Source organism: Equus przewalskii, chromosome 2 (genome assembly GCF_037783145.1).
Source record: "Equus przewalskii isolate Varuska chromosome 2, EquPr2, whole genome shotgun sequence".
Lineage (NCBI taxonomy): Eukaryota > Metazoa > Chordata > Mammalia > Perissodactyla > Equidae > Equus > Equus przewalskii.
This window is the reverse complement of record NC_091832.1, coordinates 19,630,640-19,654,527: the sequence shown is the minus strand read 5'-3', so window position 1 is coordinate 19,654,527 and position 23,888 is coordinate 19,630,640. Positions and strand designations below refer to the sequence as shown.

Sequence of the window (23,888 nt, the reverse complement as noted above, 5' to 3'; positions counted from 1 at the left end):
AAAGTCTGGAAGAGATACACCAGATGTCAACAGTTGTCATTTCTCAGTGTAAGATTTCTTTTCCTTTTTGCTTATAGGTACTTTCAAAGTTCACTAAAATCAGATGTATTTTGTGTGTGTGTGTGTGTATATATATATATACACTATATATATACACTGATACTGATATATATAATACATATAGTGCTATATATATAGCACAGGCTTTGGCGGCAGTCTCAGGTTCCATTTCTGGCCCTGCCACTCACTACCTGTATGACCTTGAGCAAGTTTTCTAACTTCTCTAAGCTTCTGCTTCCTCAGCCAAGTAAAGATAACAGTATCTGCCTCATACGGTTGCTGCCTTCTTTTCCTACGGTTAGCTCGACGCTACCCCTCACTGCAAGACCAAAAAGTGCTCCAGAAGCTAAACCAGACCTGCTGAAGGCCCAGACCTACAAAACAATGACAGGAGGCAAGGCTTCGCTTTCAGTAGCTTGTAGATAGGCCTACCACCAACTGTGATGATGGAAATGTTCTATAACGGCACTGCCCAAAACAGTGGCCGCTAGCCACACTTGAATGCGTAAAATGTGGCTACAGTGAATGAGAAATTCAATTTTTTATTTTATTTACCTAAATTAAATTTAAATAGCCCCCTGTGGCCAGTGGCTATCATACTGGACAGTGCAGATCTAGATTTCGTTCTTTGTCTTCTACAAGAACCAACAGCCGTCACGGTCCAGTCTAAACGGAGCTGTCCAGCTCTGCCTGAGCCCAGGCCCCCACTGTCTACTGGGCATTGCTACAAGAGGTTCTGCGCACAGGTGGGTCCCAGAAATGGGTGGTTTGCCTTCTGGGCCCTTTCCCTGAGCTCTCCCTCCTGTCGCCAGCACTGTCATTCTCCCCATCAGCCACCTCTGCAATCCTGCCATTCGCTCACCTCTCTCCTTGGGCTTCCAGAGCAAGGCGGTCAGCAGTCTCTTCATTCTTACAGCTGCCTTCCTCCTGGCCATCCTCTCCTCACTTGTTACCTCAAGAGTCTCTCAACCAAGAGACCTTCCACTTCTCCCTATCCCATTTAGACTCTGGACTTGCCGGATTAAACTCTGATTTCATCTCTCCCTGATCTAAAACGTTCAGTATTACACCACTGCCTGCAGGTTAAGGTGCAAACTGGTTGAACTGGCACATGAGGCCCGCTCTCCCTCACCAATGCACCACCCAAAGACAGCCCGATCTAAACAGGTTCCCCACGCACGCCACCCTCACTCCTGCCTCCACATGACGTTCCTCCCACCTTCTGACTCCCTCTCCTTCAAAGCCCAGCCTCAACTCCTACGTCCTCCTTCTCGAAGCCTCCCCAACCACACCAGTCCTCGGCAGTCATTTCTCCGAATTCTGAAGGCCTTCTTGTCCATATAACTTGTTTGGCACTTTAAGAGAAATCAGAGTGCTTTGGAAAAAGCCTTGAGCTTTGGAATAAAATAGACCTGGCCAATTTACTGGTTCCATCCATTACCTCACATGAAACCTCAAGCAAATTACTTAATGTTTCCTCTTTTGTAAAATGAGGATAACACCACCAAACTTACAGCGAAGCCGAAAGGATAAACAGATGAAATTCTGAATGGGTCAAGAGCCTAGCACCATGCCTGGTCCACAGCCAGAACCCAGGACCTGTTAGTTCTTTTCCTTCTGCTCTAGCCCTAATCCTGCACTGCTTCGATGACAAGGACCACGACTGATGGAGGACCCTCTAACAGCCAGGTATTAAGTTAAGTGCTTCACGTGGTATTTCTTACTAGTGATCTCATTTTACAAAGAAAGTTATCGAGGCCCAGGGCAGATGGCAGACATACTCAAGGACACAGAGCCAAGCCAGTAAATGGCGCAGTTGATGCTGAAACCCAGATCTGCTTGACTCCAGCCTCCCCTTTCGCAAACATGGCCACAACACCCTCAGCACAAATATAAACTCCCAGGGGTAACTATGACTAGGACTGAGACCATCTGGATCACAAAGCAAAAGTACCACCATGGCCTCCACAGGATGTGTGGGTGTGGCTGTCACTGCTGGGTGGAGATCACGTCCTGTCCTTCCTGAGCATCTACTCGACTGGCCTAGGAGGAGGTGGGCCTTCTTATCTTCTCAGTCACCGGCTTTACATTCCATTTCCAGCACACTAGAAGAACCTGCAGAACTGTGTGAGCAAAACAGCTGAGAGTTCAAACTGGCAGGAGTAAGTGCGCTGGCTCCATGCTTATCGGCGACACCATAGTGTGTACACCCCTCTAGGGGGCCATCCCATGGGCTCCCGCAGTCTAAGACAGGACAACACAGACCAGGGAGAGATACGTTCAATTCACAGGGAGATAAACACATCCAGATCCAACTACCCAGAATCCAAGTCAGGCTGCGTTAACGATGACAATGATAGTAATATTATCATGGATAATATCAACAGCATATACTTAAGGCTTACTACATGCCAAGCATAGTTTTAATCACTTTACAGATATTTAACCTTCACAACTACTCCATGAGGTACGTGCTATTATTATTTGCACTTTACAGACCAGGAGACAAACACAGAGAGGGTAAGTAACTGGCCCCAGAACACACAGCTAATAAGTGGCACAGCCAGGATTCAAACCCAAGGAATCTGGGTGAAGAGTCTGTGTTCCTAACCAATAAACTACACTATCAGAAAAACATGGGGGGGGCCGGTCTGGTGGCACAGTGGTTAAGTGCACACATTCCACTTCGGTGGCCCGGGGTTCGCTGGTTCGGATCCCAGGTGCGGACATGGCACTGCTTGGCAAGCCATGCTGTGGTAGGCATCCCACATATAAAGTAGAGGAAGATGGGCACGGATGTTAGCTCAGGACCAGTCTTCCTCCGCAAAAAGAAGAGGATTGGCAGCAGATGTTAGTTCAGGGCTAATCTTCCTCAAAAAAAAGAAAAGAAAAGAAAAGAAAAACATGGGGTTCAGAAAGCATTTATGGCAGAGGAAATAATTTCATCACAAAGATGTGGCTTTATAGTACGCTCAGAAATAAGTAATAATAAGTAGTATAAATAAGTAGAAATGAAAAGTTTTGTTTGAGAAGCGCTGGAGGATACAAAAGAAGAGTGTAGGGGTTAGGGCTCAAGCATCACATTCAAACGGACAACTGATGTGTAGGCTCAAGTCTGTCACTGACCAGTGAGTGATCACAGGCATGTCACCGACCCTCTGGGCCTCAATCTGTCCAGCTGAGAAATGGACATCCTCCTACAGTACTTCTGTGGCACAGTGTGAGGCCCACAGAGCCACAGTAAGTGCCGAATAAATGCTAACTGCTAATAATAATAGTCACAACAGTAATACTTTTATTGATTAGTAATAAATTTGTATTACATGTATTAGGGCCAAACTGTAAGAACTGGAATGCCATGTGGAGTTTGGATCTTACTCTACGGCAAAGGGGAACTAAGTACACAGTACACAGTACATAAGGCAGGGAAATCTTTTTTTTTTTTAAAGATTGGCACCTGAGCTAACATCTGTTGCCAAGATTTTTGTCTTTGTTTCTTCTTCTCCCCAAAGCTCCCCAGTACATGGTTGTATATTCTAGTTGTAGGTCCTTCTGGCTCTGCTATGTGGGACACTGCCTTGGCATGGCTTGATGAGCAGTGCCATGTCCATGCCCAGGATCAGAATTGGCAAAACCCTGGGCCATTGAAGCAGAGCAGGTGAACTTAACGTCGTGGCCTCGGGGCCGGCCCCAGGCAGGGAGATCGTGAGAGAAGCCCGTAACACAGGGCACCCAGCACTAAAACGAACGGAAAGGATCAATTTCAGCCTGTCTACCACCGCAAATGGTTCTGCTACTTTCTTAAAAGACTAAATAACCATGCTTCTTAGTTTTCTTTTCTTTTTTAACATTTGCCACTCTCCCACGGCTTTTCAAAAGGTACCATAGATTTTGGTATTTAACATGGGCAGAGACATCTCCAAAACCACATCCTGTGCCCTGCAAACCTGTGAGTCCTGGACTCAAAATCCAGTCTGCACCTTGTGCAAATCCAACCTGGGTCAGTAAGACTAAATAGGACCAATTCAGCTTGCAAGGAGGAAGACTAGAGCGCAGTTACTCCACGGCAACAGGCTGTGGTGGGGTGGGCTATTGGAGAGATGATTTGACTTTTTCCTGCAGGCCCTCCCTTCACCGGGCCTTGTGTGAACTGTCTGTGGTCTGGTGATAAAGCTGAAAGAGAAGTGGGCAACAACAAATCAGGAAGGGGGAAGAAGCGCACAGGGTGCTCGGGGAGGAAGGGGTCAGGAGCTTAGGTGACCAAGTACTTCAGGCTACGAATCATACAGGCCACTCCGGTTCAAACAAAGACGACAGGCAGTTTTGGAGCACCTGCTGATGTACAAGGCTTTATGCTGGCCTTTGGGGAGGAGAGAGGATGCAAAATGCTGAGAGCAGCAAGCTCAAGCTTGTAAAAACGGAGCTGAATGAGCAGTCCCCAAAGAGGTGAAAAAGCCTAAGGCTTTATCCAGAAATAAAAAGCAGTCAAGTGTGAAGTAAGAGGAAAGGAAAGTGAGTTGTGGCAGCAAGCACTAGAGAGGGGGCCCACGCCAGGCTGTGCAGGACCTGAAGGCCATGCTGAGGCATCTGAACCTTCCTCTGTAGGCACCAGGCAGTGGTGCAACATTCAAGTTCACATACAAACTCGCAGCACATGATAAAAGTCATGTTCTCAGGAGATCCCTAGGGGAGAAGGAGACGTAAAGTTAGGAAGACTTGTAGAGACCGCTGCCCCAGTTCAGGTAAGAGGACTCCAACATGAACCACAGGGATTGAAAAAAACTTTTTTAATTTTCGAAAAATTTTAAAATTGCTGAAAAAGACTGGACAGAATTTGGTTATTAGACATAAGAGAAGAGAGAAGGGTCAAGGCTGACTGAGGTTGTCAGTGATGGCATTAACAGAAAAGAAACTGGAAGGAGGGAGGAGTAAAGAAGATAATGAGTGTAGTTAGTTGGCAGAAACCAGCCCAGGACAGACCATGAAGGGGGCAGCGAGTTTCTAAGCCCTAGGAGGTGGGCATCTGCAATTCCTAAATGCGCTTCCCAAACAAAAGCATCCCGAAACACCTGAGCCTTCCTTAAGTCCTCTGACCTTGTAGGAGGCAAACACTCCCATTTTACAGATGGAAGAGAGGAAAGTCAAGAGAACATGTCTAATACTGTACCAAGGTGCAATCATGAAAATAAAAATAATATCCAGGCCACTTAGAGATACATGGCGTTCAAATCCTCATCATTCATATCTGCCAGCCTCAGTTCACATGTGCATCGCTGGTAAAGTCTAGAAATTTGTTACAGAATATTTTAAGAAAGCAAGCATGCGAGTCAGCTGGCTTCTATGTTCCAACACTGTCTTTCCTCTAATAAATATTGATGCCTCCCTCTTCCTGAACCTTCCGTCCCGTAGGATTTTTCTGTGCAAAGCTGCACTTCTAATTGAACGTTTGTGGGTCACCTCTCTGCTCCAGACTCCCACTGCACCACAATTCCAAAATGAACAGTTTTCTGAAGGAAAGAAAAGTCTTCCGGGGGTTCTCCTGCTCTAGAAACAAATACAAGGTTAAATGGGACAAAGAGGGAAAATGGAGGAGGGAACAACGAAAGGAGGAAGAAAAATGAACACAGTTCTCTTTTGTTTAAAGAAACAAAGTGAGCCACATGAATTTGCTTAGGAGTCTGCAGAGCTTCCTACAAAGGTGAAAATATTGGGTGATGTTTCTACCCAGAGGATAAACACCTAGCAAAATGCATTTTCTCCAAGCTAAAGGGACATGTTGGTCACACAGATTTTACTTATTGAGAGGGAGAGAGAGGGAGGAGAGGGAGAGAGGATCGACCCAGGGGCTATTTTCCAGCATTCTCTCTGGCTTCTACCCTGGTAATAATCTAGGTTAGCCTTTATGCTACCCTGAGATATAAATAGCATTCATTTCCTTTCTCAGGCCAGATAGACTTTAATGCTTTGTTTCCTGGGTCCAGGGGAAAAAATACTCATAGCTCATCTCATTCTAAATTTGAGTTACTACAAAGCTGCCTCACTTTGAATCAACCATGGAATAAGAAAACCACTTCAAAAGACCAAAATGTGTTTGTTATTACCACTTTGTTAAATTAGCCCAGAAGAGCCCCAATGGGACTTCTGAGTAGCTGTTTCCTTTCTAACACATAGCCCAGAATCCTCCAGACACAGCTCCAGGTCTCTGCACGTGTCTGGCATGAAATGTGGGTGGGTGACCATTTTACACAATGACACGGGTGAGTACTGAGACCTACGCTGGATCCTCCAAGGGGGCCTTCTGGATAAGAGCACCTTCAGTTGCTAGATAGAAATAAGGAGGCATTTCTCCTGATATCTTTTTAAGGAAAGGAAAAGCTACACAATGAAGAGCAGTTAAATAAGTGAAGCCGCAGCAATGCCCCTACCCACAACAGCCACGGGTCTGAGACCCGGGCAAGGTCTCAGCAGCTCAAGAGGCCAAGAGAATCAGACGACTGGCTGCCACTCAACCAGGAGCATCACATCTCACTTCAGCATCACGACTGAGCTCCAAGACACCGGGCTGACCCTGAAGACGTGGTCTCCAGTCTCAAGCTAGCTGCATTTCACTTTTCTACCACAATCCCTGCCAAGCTTGGCCTGGCATCCCTGAATTCAGCAAAGACAAACCAAAAAAAGAAATGGACATTTTGGAGAGAAGCATCAAAGTGAGTTTCTCCCTTCTCCACCAAGGCAAAGGCGAGTGAAGATCAGATTCACCTTGCCCCCAAAATACCTAGTCCTTGATGGTGTTCTTACCCTTGGCTCACCCTACAAGGACCACCGCCCTGCTGGGCCAAGCCTACACTCTCTTATCTCTATTGACAGACTATAGCTCCTGGGGGAAGCTCTCTTCCTCCTGACATGTGTCACCAACAGTATTTTTAAGCAGTTTTTTGCCTCGAGCTGCTTCCCCAGGCTATTGGGAAGTGGATATTTTGATCATATGTATATGGGAAAAACCAAATCCACTACCTGTTTTCCATGGGACCTAGAATGTCGCGAATGCCCAGAGGAGGCCCAAAGGGTTCCTCCTACCTCTTGCAGAAGATGTCACTCTCCTTTGAGGCCAGAGCAACTCTGGAAACAGAGATGACCCAACCAGAACTGGGGGCTTGGTGCCATTTCTTACCAATTGTAACATGAGCAACTTAGCAATTAATAGAGCATCCCCACTTACTGTAGGTATTATAATGGGGACAAATCATTTCCAACTAGAAATAAACCCAAGACCTTGACAATAATTCCTCACCAGCATGTGGCTAGTTTCTGTTTTTGGAAAGGAGAGGAAAGGTTGTGAGACTGCCGCCCTTTATCACCCGGAGCAGATAACCGGCTCAGAGCCGCCCTGACCTCTCACAGGTCTCTCTCCGCTGAGGGAATGAAGTCCTCCCACAGCCTGGCTCGGCTGTGCTGGCCCAGAAGACAGAACCCACCCTTTCTGTGGCCACTGGACCGCCTGTCCTCTGTCGATCGTCTGCATTCTGGCAGCCTCTTTCGAAGGGGCAAGGAGAGGCCAGGTTCTTAACCTTAAACTTTCACCTGCCCCAGCACCACAGCCCAGAATGTCACGGAAACTGAAGCAAGAGCTGTCTCAAGATCAGCGCTTCAAGGGAGCTGAGATAAACCCACAAAAGATGCAAACGATCAGCCGCTCCGGCCACGTCTTGCAGTGGCCGCAGTGAAGGAGAAGCTCAAGCACTGAGGAAGTCCTCTGCTCGCTTCGCTTCCTCCCATTTTAAGAACTTGTGCAACACACTATTCCCCCCCGCCCCTCATAGTTTCCAAGCCGGGTAAGAGCAGGTGAAGTGCTGGGCCCCACTTACAGCTCCTCGACAGACGCTTCAGCTCCTGCAAGGCTGAGAAGGGGCACAACCAGGTCCTCGTGGTCATGCCAAAGCTCGCGCGTAACTGGAGCCGCATGGGCACACCCAGGAGAAAAGAATTCCAGGGAGCCCTTGCAGAAAACCTAGGAGCTGGTCAGAAAATACTGGTCTGCTGGTCCTCCCCAAGCACCAGACTGACCCAAATTTCAGCCCTGGGCCTCTCACTCTCCAAAAGACGACCTCCTGCTCAACAATTGGCCTTCTGTGCTGCACAACGTTATCCACCAAGGAGTGCCTGGAAAAAACCTAGTCCCTTTCACCTGTAACCTCATCCTGGCCTCTAGTCCCAGGGCAGATGGGGCTGTCCTAGTCTCCGGGTCGCGCACAGCCCGATCTATCATAGGGGCTGAGACTGACAAGAGAGCCAGCCAGCCCCAATACACACACCGTTCCTCACCCAAAGGAAGGCTCTGTCGTGGGGAGTGCACCTCCACACAAGCCAAACTCGGAAGGTCAGGACTTAAGAAACGGACTAAAGGTCAGGATAGAGAAAAAGGCTCAGAGAGGGGCAGCGACTGGCCCCAGGTCACACAGCGAGTCAAAATTAAGCTTTCCTACAGCCCCAGCCTCGAGATCCCAGAAAACCCCAGTGCCACCCGCCTGTCCTCATCACGCCCTGCTAAGGATAACCAACATCTCCAGAGAACTTCAGTCCCAGCGGCCCCGTCTCCATAGGGCCAAGACCTTGGTCTTTGCCCGTGCGACCACCGGCCAACCCGCAGACCCCGGCCGCCCGCGGCCCGGAGCCCCCGCCCGGCTCCCCCCGCCCGCCGGACCTGCAGAGTCGCGCTCCCGAGAGCCGGCGGCGGCGGACATTTCCCGGCCTGCTTCCTCAACCTCTTCATCACGCCGCCCGCGCCGCCCAGCCGGCTCCGCCCCCAGAGGGGCCCGCCCTCGCGTGCCACCTCCGCCAATCGAAGGCCGGTCTGCTCCACGGCCCCGCCCCCAAACAGAACGGAGCCCGCCCCTGCGACCTGGCCTCCTCCAATCCCCACAGCCCGTTCCGAGACGGATACCTGCCTCCGCCAATTCTGGCGCACCCCGGCCAGGTGCCTGGGGCCGAGTTCCAACCGTGGGGCGTGGGCAGCTGGGACTGCGGCTGGGTGCACCTGTATCGAGACAGCCACCGGAACTCGGGATCGGGGGTCGCAGGATCGAAGCCTGTGGCAGGAATAAAGAGGGAGTACTGAGCCACGGGCTTGAAGAGCCGTTGCGCCTCTGCGTGATTGTATGACCGGGAGCAAATCGCTCAGGCTCTCCGGAGAGTCTCCAAGCCTGTTCCTCTCGCGCACAGGGTGGGTCTGAGATTCAAATGCAATAGAAAGAATTAAAACGAAAGTGCCGTTCCAAGGTAGACTCGCGCCACTCCTCCGACCTTGTGGTAACTAGGTGTCAAAGTCTGCTTCAGATGTACGTTACCTCCTTAATCCTCACAACTAACTTTAGGAGGCAGGCAACTATTGTCCCATGGCAACTGCGCTCAGCGAGGTGGAGTCTAAGGTCACAGAGTGGGCACTTAAATAGACGTCAGTATAAGGTGTGGACTGGGGACTTTAACCACCCATAGTCTCCATCAGCAAGGCGCAAGCCACTCCAAATAAACACTCTAAGTAAAAGCAGAGTGCTTGCTACGAACTATACCTTCAAGACAAGTCCTCTGGTTTCCCTTTAACCAGATTGCCACTCCTCCTTTCTAGAAATTCTTGAGTCTCCTCTGCCTCTCACTCAAGCCCAGGTCTGTCTGACCCCCAACACTCGCTGTTAACTCTTGTGCAATGCTGCCTGCTCCCCTCATGGAACTGCATGAACCTGACCTAGCTGAACTGTATTTGCAAGGACATCATAAATGAGAAGCCTTGGGTTCCAGTCCTGACGATGACACTGCCAGACACAGCTCTTAAATTATTTACAGCATTGACATACTATTAACCCATACACGGCTGCATCTGATTCTCATAGAACCGTTGGAGTAGCAGACAAGGGAAGTTCATGTTTCCATTGTACAAATAATAAAGCCAAGGCCTGAAGAAATAAAATATATTATCCACATGCACATCCAGAATTGAGATCTCTGGATTCTGTGGGCTTTGGAGTCAGAACCTGGGGTTCCAGACCTGGTCCGATTACTTCAATAGATGAATGACCTTGGGTAAGTTACTTACTTTCTCTCTGTCAGGTTACTCATCTATAAAACAGGATACCTACTTTTTAGCATTGCTCAAAAGACTGAACAGGAGAACATGATTGTTGTGCATTATCTAGATAGCTTGAAAAATATCTGGCGCACAGTAGGTACTGAATGTTAGCTGATTCTTTTCTCTAATTGTGGTCTCTTGGCCAAGGCACGTCCACTCCCTGGCCTTTTGTGCCGCACATCATCATCCACCAAGGACTCAGTGGAAAAAACCTAGTTTCTTTGACTTATAACCTCATCCTGGACTTGAGTCCCTTCGTCTGTAAAATGCAAGGTTTGGGCTGGTGGATATCCAAGAGCTGGTCAGCTCTGAGAGTCCCCTCTCACCCAGTCCCCTCCCTGAGGAAGTCCACATCGTGACAACCACTCCGAGAAGCTGAGTTAGTGTGGTTAACCTGCTGGTTACCCCAAGTGTGGACCCCAGAAGGAAGAGCAGGTAAGGGGACAGACAGATACTTAAGCGTGAAAGAGAGATGTCATCCTTGACTCCTCTCTCTTCTTCATCCCCATAGTCAGGCACCAGGCTCTGTTCATCCATTCAACAAATATTGATTAAGTGCCTACTAGGTGCCAGGCACTGTTCTAACCACTGGGGTAAAGTTGTGAACAGAACCCTAACTCAGTGCCCCATGGTGCGTTCTCATCCGTTTGATCTCTCCCGTCCATCCTCTCTTCCTCATTCCCATCCCCAGGCCCTGGTCCAAGCCTCCTTTTCCACGCCTGAGCCACTGCAATGTGCTCCTGTCGATCTCCCTGCTCCAGGCTCTCCACTTCCGCGCCAGTTTGCCAGAGGAGCTTTCACAACGTGCAAATCCTGCCTTGTCATCCCTCAGTTTAAAATTCCTACAGCTCCCCACAAGCTACAGGGCAAAGTCCGAGTGCTTTGTTGGTTATTTAAGACCCTTTGTGAGCCGTCTGCTGGCCTCTCCCAGCTCAGCTCTTTCCACACCCTCCTACTACAGCAAGTTCAGGCCACCAAATGATCTGCTCTTCCCTCCAACTGCCCTTTTCCCCTTGTTGCTCACCTGGGAAAAAACTTAGTTATCCTAGTCTCGGCTTAAACATCACCTCCTTCATGAAGCCTTCCCTGAGCCATTTATATGTGACGGGTTGGCCTGAGTTTAGGAAGCCCTAGCGCAAAACTCAACAGCTCAGGCTCTGGAGGAGATGATCTAATTCTGTCCAGTCCTGGCTCTGTAGTTTACCAGCAAGGTACTCGAACAAGGCACTTAACCTCTCTGAGCCTCAGTTTCCTCATCTGTAAAATGGAGACATAGATAATGCCTGCCTTGTAAGCTTGTAAGGAAAAGGAGACAATGTGTGAAAAGAACAGTGTCTAACACACAATAAGTCAACCATGAATGCTAGCTAAGTTATGGGCCCTCTTATACAGAAGGAGTTAACATTTTCTGAGTTCCTACTATGTGCTAGGCACTTTTACATGTGTTATTTAATTCTTGCAACTCCTTGAGGATGATATTTTTTACATGAAGAAGAAGTCTACAAAACCAAGGTTCAGAGAGGTGAGGTGGTTTACCCAAAGTCACACAGCTAGGGTCCAGCAAAGATAACTTTCAAACACAAGGGGCTCTGTAGCTTCAAAGTCCATGCTCTTTGCTGTTGTTACTATTATTACCTCTCCTACAAATACTACTAATAATCATAAAATAAGTTCTCCTTATTAGTTTAAGATTTCGAGATAAATTTCCCCCTGCTTGTAGAATAAACCTTGAACCCCTTAACCAGGCATTCAAGGCTCTATAATCTTGTTTCTGCTTCCTTTCCCCATGTTCAGGCTCCATGGTGAGACCACGGCCAAAGGGAAGCCCGCCTCCACTCCTGCAGAGACGAGAGGTTAGCATGGAAGGAAACGAGTAATAGTGTTGGGTACAGCTCAGCCCCAGCACGTGGTGGCTTGAATTTGCATGTCCTACGGCTGATTCTCTGCTCTGTACAAACTCTTCTTATCCTGCCTGGCTGATCTTCCGATCTAAACAAATTCTGCCCTTGAGGCCACTGACCTCTCCCTGCTGGGCCAAAGCTGGACTATTTTCTCAGCCGCAGTGGGAACAGGGCAGGAGAGCCCATCTGATAGACTTTCCTTGGGTCTGGCTGTGGCTGGCAGAGGAGAGGAAAGCTGCAGACCCTGCTGACTCATAAGAGACATTGCATCAGAATCGCAGCCCACCCGTGCAGCCCTGCACAGAGCCAGGAGGGCAGAGGGGTCCTGCCGGAGTTACAACTCAGGTCCAGAGCCAGGAAAATCGAAAAGCAAACACCCTGCTTGGCTGGCGGCCTGGGGGCACTGTGGCTGCGTGCAAGTGACTTCGAGAGGGCACAGAAACTATGGCATGTGAGTCCAAAATGTGGAAAGTCAACTGGTGGTGGGTAGATTAGTGCCCGCTAACCCCACCACCCTCCAGGGAGCCTGGGGTCTTACCTACCTGGACAGGCCCTGGCGACTTCCTGGAGGAACATCCTGGTGTGTGAACCAAAGGGTAGCTGGAACATGAGGCTGAGCTCCGCCGTGTCCAGCTGGACGGTCACATCTGAGCCTGCAGAGAGGAGGCAGGAAATAAGCCCTTAGCCTCCAGGAGCAAAGCACTTAGCTGCATCTTAAGGCTGGAGTGCTCAGAATGGAGGGTCAGCAGCCCATCCTCCCAAAGCCCCTTCATCAATTCACTAAAAGCTGCTGCTGGGGCAATGAGGGAACCCTCTGTACCCTCGGCTCCAAATTAACGTCATCCTCACTCTACAGTGGGGGGTGGACCAAGGCCCTAAAAAGTCGGTAACACAATGCTGCTGAAAGAGAGCAAGGTCTCTGACCTGTAGTCTATCCCCCCAAGTGGAATGAAAGGCACACAGAGGCGGACGGGAGGGGCTGTCCATCTGTCAGTCTAGCTGACTGGGCCAGGCATGTGCTAGGCCCTGGGAATACCATGGTGAGGAGAACAGACGAGGCCTGTCTTCAGGGAGCTAGACCGCGGACAGTGTCTTGCTCAGAGCATAACCCCAGCATCCGCAGGCACATGGTGAGCACGCGCAAACAGGAGCTGAATTAATGAAGAGGTAGGAGTGAGCTAGCAGAGTGATCAAGAGTGTGGGCTCTAGAGTCTGGATGCTGAGTTTGAATCCAGTTTCCACCACTTACTAAAGTACTTAATTTCTCTGGGCCTCAGTTCCCTTGTCCATAAAATGGGGTCGAAGACAGGGATAACGTCATAGAGTTGTTGTGAGGAAAGCACCGTATGATGTGTGTAAAGGTCTCAGCATAGTGCCTGGCACAACATAATCATTGATTGAATAGCCACTTCTATTTTTTTTAAATTTTTTTGGTGAGGAAGACTGTCCATGAGCTAACATCTGTGCCAATCTTCCTCTATTTTATATGTGGGACAACACCATAGCATGGCTGATGAGTGGTGTGTGGGTCCACACCCGGGATCCAAACCAGTGAACCACAGGCCACTGAAGTGGAGTGCGTGAACTTAACCACTATGCCACCAGGCCAGCCCCTATTGTTATTATTATCAACTACTACTCCTACTACAGGCTAACAAAGAAGACAGACATTAAATAGGTCACTCTAAGGATCCTATAGGATCCTTACATCCCTGTGAGTGACAGAGAGCTGGCCAGGATGAGAAAAGGGAATGTGTATCAGTGAGATACAATTTCAGGAGTTGCACAATGGCTTTCTGGGAAAAATGAAATGTGACCTGAAGCCCTGAAGGATGAGCTGGCGAAGTGGAAAGAGGTGGGAAGGCATTCAGGAAGAGGGAGCAGCACATCAGGGGCTCCGTGCTGAGAACGGGTCACGTGTGGGGCGATGGAAGCAATCCACAGGATTCCCAGAGTGGCAGGAAGAGAGGGAGCTGAGGCTGGAGAGGGGGTGGCTCAGATCCTGCGGGGTCTTCCTCGCCACAGTAGGGATATCGGAGGGTGCTCTTACTTCCCACCATTCCTTTCTCTGCAGAACCTGTGCCCCCTGCCCCCGCTGGGACCCAGACTGAAACGACCACTCACCAAGAATGTAGAGTTCACCATCTGGGGACACTGTGGGGACGGAAAGAAAAAGGCCCTTAGCAAGTGAACACCCCAGCCCCAGCACCTTCCTGGCTCCCTTGCCCACCCCCAAAAGGGCAGAAATGACCTAGAAGGCCAGAGGAGAGGGACTCACGCCACCCAGCCCCCGGCGGCACCTTCTTCCAGCGTAAAATCCCGCGAGACAGGCACTATCTGGTCCAAAGAGACGTCGTCCCCAGTAATGGCCATCCTCCGGTGCGTGTACAGGAAGAGACTGAGGGCAGGAAGCACAGGTGAGGACAGGGTCTACTGGCCTCCCAAGGGCCCATCGTAGAGGCCTCAGGGTGCTCACACTCCCTCCTTGGTCCCTAGGGCTGTGCTGGTGTTGCCCAGCTGTGCACACTCCTCTTTCCCTCTCTGTTCATGGTGCCCATCAGAGACTGCAATTTTATGGATAGGTCATCAAAGCTGAACTTGTCTCATTTTGGGGAGCCCCTGCTTTGTTAGGAAAACACATGCTCTGTCCATTGCACACTCTAGCGCTGTGTGTGACAGGAACAGGGCAACCTGAGCCACCCCCTTCCCCTTCCTGAACCCCAGTTTCTCCACCTATAAAGTGAGGGCAGTGGATTAGAAAATGTCTAAGGCGCCTCCCTCCCAGCTCTGGGACCCTGGGGTTCACCTTCTGGCTATGAGACCTTTGACAAGTATTATTTATTTTCTCTCTGCTCCTGGGTAATACGTGGGCATTACTAGGCAGCATTTATTGAGCACTTTCTATGGGCTTCGTGGTGTTCTAAACACTTTACATGCAATAACTCACTTTAATCTGGACACATTCAGGTACAGAGGAGTGTAGCAACTTGCTCAAGATCATGTGGCTCGCAAGTAACAAAGCCTGGATCTGAACCTGGGCAGGCGGGCCACGAGGCTCAGGCTCTGGGCCAGTGCATCAAACTGCCTCTTCTCCAGTTGCTCCCTCATCATATTTTGAGGGTTATAGGAGCGAATACATATGAAGCGCTTAGAATATAGTCTTCAAAAAATATTAACCATCAATATTATATTTATTCTAGAAGACTCAGACTCTGCCCCGGAGAGATGTTTGAAGTCCAGCTGGAGGGTACAGTGAAGAATAACCCCATGGCCCAGGCAAAGACCAAACCCCTCACTTACGCGTGTTCCTGACCACCATGTTCCAGGCGGTAACGGACGAGTCCCAGGAGCCGGCTCTGCCTGCTGTCTCCCTCACACAGCATACCTTGCACCGCCTGCTGCTCAGGGTCAAGGGAAACCGAAACAAAACCGGAGGCCAGGCCTCTCCCAACCTAGCCTGCCCCTTTCCCGGTCCTCACCCACACAGATTTACTGTGTGACCTTGGGCAAGTGGCTTCCCCTCTCTGAGCCTTCCTCATCTGTGTAATGGGGATAATAATCCCCAACGTCACCAGGGGTTGGGAGGATCACTGAGTATTTACAGCACCTGGCAGAGGGTCCAATACTAAGTACTTAGTAAATACTGGTTTCTTTCTCCCCCTGATGGCACAGAGAGAGGGAGGAGAGCAGATAGACTTACAGACACCTCCCATTCCACTTCCCAAGCCCAGGCCAGGCGCTGGCCCTGGGAGCTCAGCACAGGGAAGGATATGATGATACAGTACTCCCCATCCGCCAGAGTCTCCTGGATGGCCACGGACTGGTCCATGCTGGCCCCTGCTGGGCGGACACACCCTGCAGGAGGGCAGATGGGAGCCCCCTTTGGTCAACGTCACCCAAGAGGTGATGGAGCTGCCTCAGAGGGCAGGGGCAGGGAGGAGGGCCTTTGTGCAGGGGAAAGTGCAGGACGCCTGATCCTCCTCCTCCTCCTCCTCCCTAGAAGGGGCCTTCTAGTTTCTAGGGAGAGGGGCCGACCCTTTGCCCCTGGTGGGATGTGGTTTGTTGTGCCGCCCTTTGTCTGGAAGGGAACCAGTCGTTCCTGAGTGGGGTCCAGTCTGCTTGTTGGAAGTGGGGTGCCTGGTCCCATAACTGTAGAGAGGGTCATGGTCCCATTGCTCCTGGGATGGGGCTCTGCCTCCCTTTTTGGGGAGCCACGTTAGTCCTGCTGGCGTCTCTCTGAGAGGTGTCAGTTGTGTGTGTCTGCGTGGGTTTGGGGGGAACATCCTGTTACTCCCAGGAAGGGAGGGTCTCATCCTGGATGAGGACCCCAGTCCTGTTCCTCTTTCCCCGGAGATGTGAAAAGCGTCCCATTGCTCCTTGGCTCTCACCCCCGCCCAGCAGGCCCAATTGCATCAGCCACAGGCCAGGGGATGTCCGGTTCTGACAGCCACAGGCTAGGGGGCCCAGCCCTCAGCTTGCCCACCCACTCTTGCCCAGCCCTGCCCTGGTTCCCAGCTCTGCACCTACTCCCAGCCCCCTGCCGTTGCCTCCTACCTCCTGAGCTGTCACCGCTGGGTGCACGGGACACTCCGGCCCTGGCCCGGCCAGTGACTACATTTCCCAGCAGCCCCTGCGCTGCATGATGGTCAGCCAGCCTGCAAGTCCCGGCATGCCTGCGCCAATCATGGGGGGGGGGTGGGGTCTCCTCGCCCCCATTAACTCCTTAGATCCTGGGGTGTTCCGGGCTCCTTATTCCAGAAAGGCTTTCCTAACGAATGCCTTAACTTCCACCCCCGGCCCTCTAAGTCATGGGGTCAGAGCTCCCCGCCCAGGGCCCCGGAAGGAAGATGGTCACGTCTGCCTTAAGGGGGAAAAATAATGCATTTTTGTTTTCTCCTCAATTCCATCCTCCACTCCTCTCACTCCAGACAGGCCAACTCTGGCCTCTGCTGGAATTCCTCCTCCTCAGATAACTATCCTGTCCTAGCTTAAAGGAGAACGACACTATGAAGAACCATCATTCCCATTTTCCGGGTGGAGAAACTGAGGCTCAGGTTAAACAAGTCGATCAAGGCTCTGCAGACACCAAGCGGCAAAACTGGGCCTCAGCTGGAAGTGTGCCTCCAACTTGTGTGCCGTGGACACTGCCTCACACTGCCATGTTTCCTCCCTCAGCCTCACGTGTGTGTGAATGACGTGTGAACGATGGGGAGCATCCGGTCCTGCCCGCCTCATGGGAACGCACTTGCACTTTGTAACGGGCGTGATGCTGTTCCTGTGCTGAGACCCAGTCCTCTCTCCTCCTCCTAGGGGAGCGGAGTGGACATGGGAGGGGGCCCCTCAGCTCTCACGGTAGCCTGAGGGTGCACTTTATTGTTCTCCAGCCCTTTCCCCTGATTCCCCTGGTCACGTGCCCTTGGGCAAGGCCTTCCTCCTTTTGGGCCTCAATTTCCCCATCTAGGATAAGGAAGTTGCTCTGGATGGGCAAAAAGGGCCAGCTCGGATAAGGGAGTGCAGGACGGGGCTCTCTCACACTGTCGGCCATTTCACAGAGCTGTAAGCCCCCAGAGGACAGAGGACAGGGCTGTGTCTTCCCCTCATCACTCCAGCACAGGTTCTGGCACACAGGTGGCCCTCAGACCTTGTTTATTGAATCACTGAATGAATGAATGATCTGAATGAATACACCTTCTCTCAAGCTTTGACGCAAACTGAAGGGTCAGTGCTGGGGAAGGAGCGACCGCTGTGACTTCTCCCCAGTGCCCCTTCCCTTTGCCTGAGCTGGGAGCTGCCGCCCTGATGGCCAGTCCAGCTCTGTACGTGTGAACCTCTTTCAGAAACAGAGCTCACCTTCTTCCCAATCTCCTTTTCCTGGAAATAGCCACGGCGCACATGGAGCTCAAGTTTATTTGAATTTGGTCTCAAAGTCATGTAGGGGATGAGGGGAGAGGGGATTCATTCAGATCTTTGGAGATAAAGGGGTGGGGGTCACTGCAGGAAAGCAGAGGAACCCTAACTCCAGCCCGCTCTTAATGTCAAAGGTTGGGGAGGAAGTTCTGGGAAGATGCATAGCTCTGGGCAATTCTTACAGGCGAAGAAACTGGCCCCGCAGGACTCTGGGGGGTCCTCCCAGTTGATGGGGCTCAGACAGGAGGTGGTTCTGTTTTTTCAGACAAACCTTAGCCTCTCTTTGAATTGGAGCTAGGGCCCTGCCCCCTGGAGGACACCATGTCAGGCCTCGGCCAAGAGCCATGGCCTTGATAAATCCTTTTCACTAAAGACAGAGCTACAGGAATCAGAGCTGGGGGCAGGCCTGGGGCTTGCCAGGCCTACGGGGTCTTCCTGGCTGCAGTTCCCTGATTCTCCTGGGCTCAGGTGGGGGAGCAGGAAGGGAAGGAGGGCAGAGTGGAGGAGCAGCAGCACAGCCCTGTCAGGGCCCAGGACAGGGAGCTGCTGGTGGCCCCTGGGGCTGCCCGGTTCAAGGGGAGATTCCCGTCCAGCTGGAGGCAGCTGCCTGAGGCCGAGGCTTGGCAGCACACCTGGTAGCAGGGCTGAGCCTTAGGCCCGTGACACCTGGGGATCCCTGCCATGCAGGCCTGGCTGCAGCCTGCAGTGTAACCTGGGCTGGATCATTTCCACTGCAGGAAGAGATGTGCCCATTCATCCTGCCCTTACCTCTCTCCCCGATTCGCAGGGGCAGAAAGTGTTAAGTGGGCCACGGGCTGAGCTGAACCTTCCTGGACTCCTCGCTCCCTCCCCACGAGGTCAGCCAGCTAGTCCCCAGAGATCATACAGGGCCATCAGAACAAGGGGCACATCATGGAGACTCAGAAAATTCCAGCTGCCACCTGGGATCTGGCCTCATGCAGGGCTGGGAGGGTCACGCAGGCCAGACCCCAGGCAGCCTGGCTCCCAGCAGGTCTAGCGCCAGCCAGATTCGGGGCTGACCCACTCTGTCCAGGCAGGCGGAGAAAGGCCTGCAGTACTGAGGGAGGACACCACCTCAACCTTGGAGCACTCCAGGGGCGCACCTCACAAAAGGCCAAGCCCTCAGGACACACGGTCACAGTTTTCTGTCCTTTGAAGCAGTCACTGCCTTGGCGGGAGAAGGTGGCACAGACTGTCCCCTAGAAGAGAAAGTGGAGAGCTCTGTCTAGACCAAGAGGGAGTGAATGCCGGACAGAGGCGAGGCTGGAGCCCCATCCTGTCTGTCCCGCTGGCCCCAGCCACCACACGTTGTCATTCCTGCCTCCACCTCCCAGAGCAGGCAGGTGTGAATGAGACAAGTTTCTCTTAGGGGCTGGCAGAGTGGTGGTCACCAGGGGGGGCAGTGGAAAGCAGCTTGTCCTCTGGGATGGTCAGGTGGCCCAGGCCTGGGAGCAGAGCAGGGCTGCCTGGGGAAGTGCTGTGACACCTCTGCTTGGGGATGATTCCTCTGCAAAGTCCCAGCCCCGGCCCCAAGGGAGGGCATCTTGTGTGCTATCACAGCCAGAAACTCTTCTGCCGCCGCTGTGGACAAGCACGGGAGCTTGCCCGGGCTCCCTTGGAGCCTGGCGGGGAGCACTGGCTAAGCTGCGCTGGGGATGTGGAGGGGCTTGGGAGGGGGAGTGTGGAAGGCACTGAAGGTAGAAAGCTCAGATTTGGGGAGTCGATGAGGAGGGGAGACCTCAAAGGTAAGGGTCAGCCTGACAAGGTTTAAAGGTCAGGGTGTTGACAGAGGTTGGGGGTTTGGTGAAAACTGAGCTCAGATGTGAGGGCCTCTAAAAGGGTGGGGTTCAGAGTTGGGGGTTACTGGGTGGGCAAGGCTCAGGGCTGGGGAGAGGTGGGGTGGGGCTCAAAGGTTACGGGGCCAATGGGAGCAGGAGTCAGAGTAGGGGGCAATGGAAGAGGGGTTCAGACTTGTGCGGCTGTCTCACCTGAGGCTGACCGCTGAGCGCCAGGCACAGTGGCGGCCACTGCAGGCCTGCAGAGAGCAGGGGCCTTGGCTGGGGTCTGCGTTGTTGGGCAGCAGGCAAGGGCTGGGACTGGTTTCATTTCCCCAGTCACAACTGAGGCTGCACCAGGCAGTGCAGTGGGAAGCATCGAGTTGAATCAGCAGAATAAAGAGAATGTGGGGGCCGCCCTGGTGGCGCATCGGTTAAGTGCACACGTTCCACTTCGGTGGCCTGGGGTTCACCGGTTCGGATCTCGGGTGCAGACATGGCACCGCTTGGCAAGCCATGCTGTGGTAGGCGTCCCACATATCAAGTAGAGGAAGATAGTAGCTCAGGGCCAGTCTTCCTCAGCAAAAAGAGGAGGATTGGCAGCAGATGTTAGCTCAGGGCTAATCTTCCTCAAAAAAAAAAAAAGAAAAAGAGAGAGAGAATGCGGAGGAGCCCAGAGGATGGCGGGACAGCCAGATCTCAACTTCCCCTGGCATCCTGAACACTGACTCCTCTCCCTCCTGCTTCAGTCTCTCTCATCAGCAGCCCTCCAGTGGTACTGCTCTCCACCCCTGGGGCAGCCCCTCATGGTAGCACCCCGCCTGGGCCCCATGGCAGCCCTTCCCCGCACCTCGCTGTGATGCTCCCTGGGCCTGCACACTGTCGTTGGTTGGAGAAGTTTGCCTCCTGGCAGCACACCTCTCCAAAGCAGCGGGAGCTATGGATATCTGAGGAGAGGGTTGGAACACTGTGGCCTCATTCCCCTGGGGGCAGGCTCTCTCCTCCTTCATATGCTGCTCACCTGGACAGGAGCAGGGGTCAGCTGACTTCTCACCAGGTTCTGGGCTACCAGTAAGACCAGCAGGAGGATAGGTAGGAGGAAAAGGAGAGAGGGAACCACTGTAGGGAGTAACCAGCTCAAGGGTCATAGGTCAAGGAAAGGTCATGCAGTGGTTAAGTGGTAGAGGTCATGAGGTCAGGGAAAAGGGGAAGTCCCAGGGTCCAGCAATAGTCATGGGTTAGAGTTGGTCACGGAGTCCAGGAAAGGCTGGGATTCCTGGGCTGAGGACAGCTACCTCAGGGCAAAGCAGCCCTATGGCTACCATTGGCCACACACATCTTCTGTGGAGGTGCTGCAGGAACCAGAGAGTGAGAAGGACCAGTCCGGGCAGGCCAGGGGAGGGCTGTGAACAGAGATCCCCATTATTGTACTACACAGATGAATCAACTGAGGCTGGGGAAAGGCAAGGTCAATCTGTAGGAAATACGGGATCCTGGGGCCGGACTTTTGCTTCCCACAAATCATACTGTCAGAATGATACTGAGGCAGCCACAAAGAGGCTTGCAGCCTGGTAACAGCCCCTCTGAGAGTGAATGTTGCTGTTGGCATGGCAACAGCAGCATCCCAGGCCCAAGGGGAGACAGAGCTGGAGCAGGTGCAGTGACAGGAAATAGACATCCGGTGCCTCTGATCTGGCCTCATTTGCCTCCCACATCAGAAGGTGCCGGGGCTGGGGGGTGGGGGTGATGGGCTTCCTCAGAGCCCAGGGCAGGGAAACTGCGGGTCACAGGGAGGGCCAGAAGTCAGGGCTTACCTTGTCCAGGCAATTCAGGGTTCAGACCCCACCCTGTTCCTAAATCAGAGCTGAGCCAAGGGCAGGAGGTAGCTCTCAGACCCGGGCTCTGCCTCCCCCAGGACTGAGGGATCAGACCTGTAAGGGTCTGCTCAAGCCCGGGTTCAGGTTTTCCCAAGCCAGGCGGAAAACTGCTGGAGATGAGAGAGTGGGGCATTATTCTCGTCTTCCTGCCCAACCCTGGGAGATGGAGCACAACCCAGCCCCCAAGGATCCCGGGGCTAAGGGCCTGTTTCCCTGTCCTCGTGGCTATAGTCTGCCGTCAGCTTTGGATCTGTCTCTCAAGTGACAGCTGCCAGGGACAGACTGGAGCTGGGACCCCCTCTCTCCTGGGCCTCTTCTGGGGTGGTCTTTAATGCATGCATGGGGCGGTGCTCAGGATCCAGGGTGCTGAGGCGAGGCAGGATAGGACCCCTTGGCAGTAAGGGCCACTTCTCTCTCCACCTTCTCCCCTCCTTACCACCAGGAGCCTCAGCTCCCCCATCGTTCCCCCACAACACTACATTCAAGAAGCAGTTCTCATCCAGTCAGCACTTCTCCAAGGCGACCTCAGTCTTTAAAGGTGCGTGGGTCAACAGAAGGGCCCCAAGGTTCTACCCAGGTCCCCGTGTCTTTGTGAAAGGAAGGGGCCACGCCTCCCGCACAAGCCCCTCTCCTTCCTCCCTGGTTTGGGTACATGAGGCTGGTGTGACAGCTCAGGAGTGTGAGGGGGCAAAACACTCAGCAGAATCAGAAAGCTGGCAAAGCCTGGAGGGTTACCTCCTGGTTGGTATTGGTTCTGGCTCCTTGCCCATCCACTTTAGTCTGTGCACCCCTCCATGACTCAGGAGAATATTCCCAGTATTCCCTGTGCCCCACCCCTCCCAGCTGTAGACCTACCGGCACACCTGAAGGTGCGGAGGGCAGCAAGCACGCTCGCGTAAGTCAGGAAGGCTACAGGTGCAGCCCCTGGAAGCTGGCGGCTGCCCCTCCTCCTCTGCAATCATTGGTCAGCCCTGGGACTTCCCTCTGATGTTGCTGCCACTGGGGACGCAAAGGGGCTACAGGCAAAAGAAGGAAGTACAGTGGATGTCCGTACTGTAGCCACAGAAAGAAAAGAAAGCCAATTGGCAGCTTGGGCAGATCGAAGGACCCCCATCCCAATGTCCCACTGGGTTGTGCCTTATTTGTGTAGATCAGAAACCTGCCAGGTGGCGAGGGCTCTCAGAAGAGATGAGAGGGAGGGGAGGCCAGTGTCCTCCAGAACCCTTCTGGAGTGGGAGGACGCTGGCTGACAGCGGAAAGGGTAGCGTGCGGGGAGAGGTTGCAGGCCCACTCCCACGATGAGAACTTTGAGGTGAAGCTGATGACAGGACCTGAAAGACGACGGGAGCGGTAGCTATCATCTCAAGGATAAAAAAACAACGCGGAGGGAGAACAACTCAGAACTCTGCCCCTTGCTTTCCCAGCCGTTGGTACCTTCAGGGTGCTCTCTCATAGAGCCTTCTGGCACAAGCTGACCCTGGGGAGGGGACAGAGGGAGACCAAAGGGAAGGGATGACTAGTTGAGGCTGGACATAGATGTATCCACTCTTGCTCAGAGGTGCAGAGTGAGGAGACTCCTGCTCCTGGGAGGTTCAGCCCAGGATCACCCTCTGGGTTCGGCAGCACCGATCTGGTGTCAATCCCAGGAACGACTCCCAGGACGCTTCCAGCTTCTCTGATGGGGCGGCTTTCCTCCCTGTCCTCGGCAGGAAGCGCCCTGGCAGAGGTTCTGACTCCCTGTCTAAAGGAGAGATTTGAAAGATTTTAAGATTCGGGAACCAAGGACAGACTTCTGGGGACTCATGAACTCCTAAAATCGTGTGCAGAATGTCTGTGCATGTATATCTTCCTGGGGAGATAGTCTACAGTTATCTTTATATTTCCAAAGGAACCTATGATCCTAAAAAGATCATCCTAAAAAGAATGACTGATCTAAGCCAAGAAAGAGCAACCCTCTCCTTGCCCAGCCTGGTCAAGGGGCTCAGCTGCCATCCTGTTTTCCCTGGAGCAGACGCCCTGAAGTCCAGGCTTGAAGGAGTCACCTCTGGGGAGAACCACTTCTGATGCGAGCTTGCTGGCACCTCACTAACAGCTCCGTGCCCCTCAGGGCTGGGTGGAGCTGGCCACACGGCTCTTCCTGCCTGCTGGGGAGGTTGTTACCGGTCCTCCTTACCTCTGGTTCTGCTCCCACCATCTCACCTTCACCTGATTCTCAAGGTTTGCAAAG

The 23,888-nt window shown here is 52.4% G+C and overlaps 1 protein-coding gene and 1 long non-coding RNA gene across 3 annotated transcripts in view; both read right to left on the bottom strand.

Moving 5' to 3' along the window:
- INPP5B (inositol polyphosphate-5-phosphatase B) overlaps window positions 1-16,760 on the bottom strand; it is a 48,717-nt gene extending 31,957 nt beyond the window's left edge. Inside the window, 9 exon segments of the mRNA XM_070610306.1 lie at window positions 8,762-8,843; window positions 8,846-8,949; window positions 8,952-9,146; window positions 12,624-12,734; window positions 14,206-14,235; window positions 14,382-14,479; window positions 15,382-15,476; window positions 15,854-15,936; window positions 16,636-16,760. Of these exon segments, the coding sequence (XP_070466407.1) occupies window positions 8,762-8,843; window positions 8,846-8,949; window positions 8,952-9,146; window positions 12,624-12,734; window positions 14,206-14,235; window positions 14,382-14,479; window positions 15,382-15,476; window positions 15,854-15,910 (772 nt within the window). The 5' untranslated portion in view covers window positions 15,911-15,936; window positions 16,636-16,760.
- A 1,210-nt stretch (window positions 16,761-17,970) lies between these two features.
- Window positions 17,971-22,615, bottom strand: LOC139081938 (uncharacterized). 2 transcript variants are annotated; one of them, XR_011537464.1, is made up of 3 exons: window positions 22,517-22,615; window positions 19,998-20,409; window positions 17,971-19,208 (listed from the first exon to the last, which is right to left on the bottom strand). It is a non-coding gene; the product is annotated as an uncharacterized lncRNA (long non-coding RNA). The 2 variants fall into 2 exon arrangements; XR_011537463.1 differs by lacking the exon at window positions 22,517-22,615 and having other exon boundaries at window positions 19,998-20,805.
- Window positions 22,616-23,888: the final 1,273 nt, after the last annotated feature.